Source organism: Oryzias latipes, chromosome 7 (genome assembly GCF_002234675.1).
Source record: "Oryzias latipes chromosome 7, ASM223467v1".
In the NCBI taxonomy this organism is placed as follows: domain Eukaryota; kingdom Metazoa; phylum Chordata; class Actinopteri; order Beloniformes; family Adrianichthyidae; genus Oryzias; species Oryzias latipes.
Window position 1 is genome coordinate 3,522,266 of NC_019865.2, and position 6,773 is coordinate 3,529,038.

General features: G+C 46.5%; 1 protein-coding gene across 1 annotated transcript; it reads right to left on the reverse strand.

Annotated features, from left to right (window-relative positions):
- Window positions 1-472: 472 nt before the first annotated feature.
- LOC101168366 (keratin, type II cytoskeletal 8) lies at window positions 473-4,848 on the reverse strand. The gene is made up of 8 exons (XM_004070277.3): window positions 4,353-4,848; window positions 3,014-3,222; window positions 2,529-2,589; window positions 2,344-2,439; window positions 1,964-2,128; window positions 1,750-1,875; window positions 1,405-1,669; window positions 473-1,324 (listed from the first exon to the last, which is right to left on the reverse strand). Exons 1-8 carry the CDS (start codon window positions 4,737-4,739, stop codon window positions 1,041-1,043), a joined length of 1,593 nt encoding a protein of 530 aa, XP_004070325.2. The 5' UTR covers window positions 4,740-4,848; the 3' UTR covers window positions 473-1,040.
- Window positions 4,849-6,773: the final 1,925 nt, after the last annotated feature.

The window sequence follows — 6,773 nt, forward strand, 5'->3', positions numbered from 1 at the left end:
TCAGATTTGTCTTATAAGCGTCTCAGATTCTTCTCTCCCACTTCTTAAGTATTGCTCAAACAGTCATCTCAACTAAACCTCATTTTTCTCAGTGATGTCTTTTCTCATTTAAGCTTAACTCTTGCTCCTAAGGCTCCCTTAAGAGCAAGAGTTCAGAAGCAAATGATCACAGAATAATACGAATATATGACGCTCAAACTGATATCAAGAGATTAGATTTAGCAATATATGAGCAACAGATTGGTCTTATGGGCACCCACAACTCAGAGATGAATTCCCAATGAACTCCTGGATGCAGTTTTTTTGATTTTGGCAAAAAATGACATAATCATGATTAAAAGTCTAATTTTTTTTGCCTTTTCACATCTCTACTTTACTTCAGTCAACATCTTTTTGAATTTTTATAAAATGAATGTTGTTACAAAGCCATGTTTTTCTCCATGTTCATTATTTTTGTCAAAAAAGCCAGACGTTTTCTTTCGGTAAACACGTTTTTATTCAGTTTGGTAGCAAAAACAGCACCTCAGGACAACAGTCGGACAAAGTTGGCCTCCTAAGGGGTCAAACCGTTTCAGTTACAGAACACGCACAGGAAAAACATACACTACCTACTGCAGCAGGCAATCCGAAGACATTAGTTGACCCACACTTCAGCTCCTTTTCAGTACATTCACATTCCTCTGATGCAACACCTCAGCCCTTCCCGAGTGGGAATGCAGCGGCGTAAACTGTGTGGGTGTGGTTCTTACAAACGTTTTTCATTTGTTGTTGCAAATTGGCCCAGGTTGAACGTCACTAGTGTTAGTACGGACAGTTGGGTCATGTAGTACGGACATGGGGTCTTTGGTCCCTTTAAGGTCTTTGGTGGGGTTTGGATTATTGCTTGGTGTGTTTTCTCTGGGAGTGGATGGCAAGCTTTTTACTTCAGTGTTTATTGCTTATTACAAAAGTAGAGGTGGGTGTGAACTGTGAGTACAAAACTACCAGGAAGGCGGAGGAAATTGTAGCAAGACGGCAGCTACACCGGAAACGTTGGGACCTCAATCCTGAATGAGCTCAGAGGACTCAGACACAACTCTGCCGTCCTTGGTCTCGATTGTTTTGATGACCACGCTCTTCTTGCTCTGAGTAGTGGTGCTGTAGCCCCCGGCGCTGCCGCTGCTGAAGCTGCTGCTGCCATAGCCGCTGCCGTTGCCACCGCCGCTGTAGCCGCTGCCGCTACCATAGCCGCTGCCATAGCCGCTGCCGCTGCCATAGCCGCTGCTGGAGAAGCTGGTGGAGTAGTTGCCCCTCATCGTGTCCTTGGGGAAACCGCTGTAACTTGCTGCGGAGCAAAGACAGCGTTAGAAAACTAAAAACAAAGCACTACTGGATGTGGAAGTTCAGGTTTCCGAGGAGACTCACTGCTTTGTTGGGAAATGTTGACGGCCTTGATGCCGTTGGCCAGCCTGTCCTCCTCTCCCTCCAGAAGCTTCCTGTAGGTGGCGATCTCAATGTCGAGAGCCAGCTTGACATTCATCAGGTCCTGGTATTCTCGGATCTGGCGGGCCATGTCCTGCTTGGCTCTCTGCAGGGCGTCTTCCAGGTCCCTGATGCGGCCCTTGGCGTCCTTCACTGCCAGCTCACCACGCTCCTCCGCCTCTGCGATTTGGGCCTCCAGGTTGGAGCGCTAGGGAAGATTTTTTTTTTTAATAAATAAGGCATCTCAAACAAACTGGTGCTCCAAGCTGTGGAAAACCTTTTCCATACCTGTCCCTTGACAGCGTCTATCTCTGATGTCAGTCTCTGGATCATGCGGTTGAGGTCTGCGATCTCCGTCCTGGTGGCTTTCAGGTCATTTCCATATCTGCTAGCAGATGTCTGCATCTCTTCATACTAAGAAAAGTCAACAGAAGCAGGTGTTACAAACAGAACCAGGTAACAAATATCACTGAGCTTCTGAGGGCGGAGAAGCGTGCATCACCTTGGTCTTGTACCAGGACTCTGCCTCCAAACGGCTGCGGTTGGCGATGTCCTCATACTGAGCCTTGACCTCAGCCACAATGGAGTCCATGTCCAATATGCGGCTGTTGTCCATCTCCACAATAACAGAAGTGTCCTTGATCTGGCTCTGGAGCTCACGCAGTTCCTGAGGATATGTCAGAACAAAAGATGAGAAGGGGGATCAACCTTAGCCACGCCCTCTTCTGGAGGAAACCAGCTAAAGCAGTTCCAGAGGTGGAGTAAGAGTCGAGTCAAGATGTGAGACAGATGTTGAGATTAGAGGCTGCAAACATTTGGGGCACGCTGAGGTGATCAATCAAGAGAATTGGAAACGACGTGAGAAATCAAAAAAAGCTGTACCTCCTCGTAGATCGACCGGAGGAAGTTGATCTCATCTGTCAGGCTCTCCAGCTTGGCCTCCAGCTCCACCTTATTCATGTAGGCCTCATCCACGTCCTACAAGAAATGGCTGGTTTACTTCTTCTGAATTCAAATACTGGAATCACCCTAGTCTAAAGACATGCTGCATTGAAACAGTTTCTCACTTTCTTGATGAGGACAAAGTCATTCTCGCATTCTGTGCGCTTGTTGATCTCATCTTCATACCTGAGGAGAAAGAAAAATATGTTTTATAGAAATATGTTGCACCAAAGCAACACCAGGTGGCGCAAAGAGTCCACCCCTGCAGTCCTGATCTCCTCCTGGACAGTGTTGACTTGAGGCCAAGTGTGGGAGGTGTCATAGATGTTTCTCCCGCAGGAACTCTACAGTTGATACACTCCATTTGTCCTCAGACAATAAGAGCCGTGCAGTTGCGCCCGTCTCTGATCTGGTAGTCATCGCCCCCACCCGAACCTCAGTGGACGCCCTTGCTGACAACCAGAGTGATTTTCACCTACAGTCATGCAATGGGGTGTTTATCACATGATTCCCCGATGTTGTAATTTCCTGAAGTTTGGATGATGCAACCGAGTGGACAGATGTGGGGAGGGGGACACTCTATGATCGGGTTTCCCTGCCCCATACTCACTTGTTCTTGAAGTCCTCCACCAGACCCTGCATGTTGAGCAGATCGGCCTCCAGCTTCATCTTCTCGTTGCCCAGGCTGTCCAGCTGTCTGCGCAGGTTGCCGATGTACGCCTCAAACATGGCGTCGATGTTGGAGCGCGTGGTGGTCTGCTCCTGCAGCAGGCCCCATTTGGTTTCCAGCATTTTGTTCTGCTGCTCCAGGAATCGGACCTGTGGTTATGAAGAAACATGCAGCAGAGACGGCGAAAGTTGGGTTAGACGATCAAATAGAGAGATGTGTTTTTCCACAGCGAGGCCTCAGGAAGGCCGGCGCTGCAGACTTACATCCTGACAGGAGGCAGAGGCCTGGAAAAGCAGTGATGGAAGAATAGAATAAACCCTTCTCCTGCTTCCCTTCCTGTTTTTGCACAGGCATGGAGAAAAGGGGGCGTGGCAGCCCCATGGCAATGCAAAAAGGTAAATATTTAACCTTGTGGGATAGGTTAGAAAGTGAAGGGTGACACGTTTGCATAGTTGCGAACAGTAAAAACGAGATATAAGGCAGCAGATAAGCCGCTTCGTGGACATTGGTCCTTCTTTTGTTGGAGAGGCCGTCCTTTGAAGTGGAGTGAATAACGACGACAACGTGACTTTGGTGCCACCACTAGATAGTTTATCTGCTTTGTATACAAGAATGCCGGATTTTAACGTAATCATTGTGCAGGGAGGGGCGCTGACACACTGCCTGTCAGCTGGCTCTGAACAGAACATGACACCCAAGGACCTTTTTAAATATTAACCTGGCAGTCAGTGCAGTCCAGCTGGGTTTCATGAGGTGAAGGGCCTCAGGGAGGATCCAAGGGACTTTTTGGGGAAGCAGAAACTTCTTATTCAGAAAGCCAGTGTTTAATAAAGGTGACACTAAGCAGTCATGTCCATCCATCTGTACAGATGAAGCGAGGGGCCAGAAAGAGCCACACCCCTTCTGCTAGGGAGGAACCATTCCCAAGGTAACCCATATCACAAGCTCTGACACACCCTTCACTTTTTTTTCTTTTGCTCTTTGTCTTTCTCACCCCCTCCTATTCTACAGCCTGTTTTTCATCACCGTGAAAAAAAGGGCTGATAGAGCCAAAAGATAAAGAGCCAAACACCAAGATGCCTGCGTTTGTGGGAGGTGGGGGAAACCAGGCACAGTGGAGGAAATAAATCAACTTTCTGCATGCAGAACAAATGAGGAAGTCAGCTCTGGAGGACAACGGCCAAACATATGGCTTGAAGTTACAAAATTACACAACTGAGCGACAGCTGTGGCATCGTCGTCACTGATCCTGAAGCACACATGATCAGTTTCTACTCACCTTATCAATGAAGGAGGCGAAGCGGTTGTTGAGGGTCTTGATCTGCTCCTTCTCTTGGGTGCGGACAATTTGGATGTTGGGGTCAATCTCCAGATTCAGGGGGGCCAGCAGGCTCTTGTTGATGGTGACGGCGGTGATGGGGACCTGGGAGATGCCTCCGCCGAAGCCCATGCCGTAGCCTCCCGAACCCCCCATGGAAGAGTTCAAGCCGAAGGCAGAGCTGCTGCTGATTCCACCATAGGCCGGCATGGCTGCTCCTCCATAGGAACTCCTCACACTGTAGCTCTTGCGGGAGGTAATACCGCCTGGTCCAGCATAGGAGCTGCTGCTGAAGTTTCTTGGGGCACTTGAACTCCTGAAAGTGGTGACATTTGACCTGTAAGACATGTTGAAGCCTTTTTTTTTCTTTCTAATGAAGGATTTCTGGGTTGGTCAGAGCAACTGGCTCGTTCGGTAGCGCAGGCAGACAGGCAGCCCGGGGAGAGACCAGAGGGTAGACAGAGGCGACCAGACGGAGGAGTTTTAAAGCAGCAGCGAGGGAGGGTTTCTGCACTGGAAGCACCTCCCTGTGGGTGGGGAGATATCCTCCCAAACGGCCCTGAGTTAGCATAACTCGTCTCTTTGAGGAATGCAATGGGGGATGTTCTTTACTCCTTCTGAGTTTCTCCCCCAGGTGCAAAAAATTACCTCAGCTGACTCGGCATGACGGACCTGAAGATCAGATCAACTTTGAGAGATGTCTGTTTACTTTACAAAAGTTTCTACAGGGGGAGGGGCCGGTTGGCTGTGGGGGCTGTTTGCTGCCTTTGACACTCATTTTTTAATGCTCTCCAGGTGTGATTGGTCCTTCACCTGTCAGATATGCTGTGTGGAGCCTGTGGGGGGTTGAAATGCAGCTTTGTTTGCTTTCAGCAGGCATCTTTTTCCTCACCATCAATTTTTATATTCCTGTTTTTGTTTCTGTGTAAAAAGATAACACACAAAAAAACATAAAGGTGATATTTTGTGTTTTCTGGGATGCAGTTTGAAACTGACAAAGTCAAACAAACCAACATGATTATTTTTTTTAGAAATACAAGTGAAAATGGGAACTGCAACCTCAGATCTATTTAATTATTTGTAAATCATATAAGTTTTTCACATTGGAGATTATTGCCACTTTGGGGTAAATTTGAGCTAAAACTGTTCAAATTAAAGGTGTAAGCAATGTTGTATGGCCCACTGGCGCTATACGCCCCGTCACGCCCGCATTTACCCCTTTTTACCTTCCCTCACCGGCTGAGAAGCTGCTACACCCCTTCACTCTCCACACGACTGCCACCCTGGTCAGAGCTTCATGTGACAAATTCATGAAATTTTTTTTAATCAAAGTACTTGCGTTTTTGTTGGTTTTATCTCCATAGTAACCATTTTAGTTTTTTGGTCCCCAGGGGGGACACAAACAGGTCTGTGTAATTTTTTGAGGAAACTTTTAGATTTCCTTAGCAAAGGAGGTTTATTGTCAACCATTCCCACATTCCTATTATGGTTATATCGAATGTTATGTAAGGGTTAATGGCAGATGAAGTGTGCCTTATCAGAAATTAACACACGACGTGGAAGTTCCTTTTTGTGCTTTGGTTTCACAGTGGTTGGTTTTAGTGGGGGGAGTCATCTCCCCTGCATTCATTTGTGATCTTATCTAAAGTTTTGTGCTTTCATTTGGGTTTATTTGTAACACACACGAAACCAACCCTAACACTCACCTCACAGATGGTTCAGAAATGGTTCAAATCCCAGTTGCATCCTCAAGCATGTATGGGTTTCCTCCCACAGCCCAAAAACATGCAAACAGTAATATTTCCATATCCCTTCTGATCAAAGTCATCTACAAAGCTATATTTTTTTCATTTCAAAAACAAAAGCTTCACTGTTTTTTTTCACCTTCAAGATTTGACTTACTGAGTTTTTGTTTGAGTAGTTTCCTTTACGGAAATGAAGGTTCTGGAAAACAACGTCACAGTTTTTGACAGACTTTTGACTTTAGAAAAATTGAAAATTATTTTTTTCCTTGTTTTGCCAAAGAACATAACTATTAGATCTATTTTCCAAACGTTCTCAGGTGTCTTTTAAATACGATTTGGTTGGTTTTAGCCAAAACTGTCGTTTTCTAGGACATAGTTTCTGCAGAGTGGCAGGAGTTCACCTCTGAGTTGAGGATGGGACTATTCAGCTGCTCAGGTGTAGCAAACCCGCCCCCCTTCCCCTCCCTGTTACTGGGAGTTTTCTGTTTACACGTTCTCCTGTTACATTCAGCCCTGGAACAATAGTGTCTTCAACACCGACATTCCTACTGTTTGATGACATCATCAATAGTCGCCGGTCATCTACTACAGAAAAAGACATAACAACATTGCTTTTATGACTTTAAACAGTCATCAC

Coding starts and splice junctions, on each gene's coding strand:
- LOC101168366 (XM_004070277.3), bottom strand. CDS start 4,739: ATGTCTTACAGGTCAAATGTCACCACTTTCAGGAGTTCAAGTGCCCCA. Junction 1,876..1,963: donor AGTCCTGGTACAAGACCAAG/GTGATGCACGCT, acceptor GACTTTTCTTAG/TATGAAGAGATGCAGACATC. Junction 1,325..1,404: donor CAACATTTCCCAACAAAGCA/GTGAGTCTCCTC, acceptor TTTGCTCCGCAG/CAAGTTACAGCGGTTTCCCC.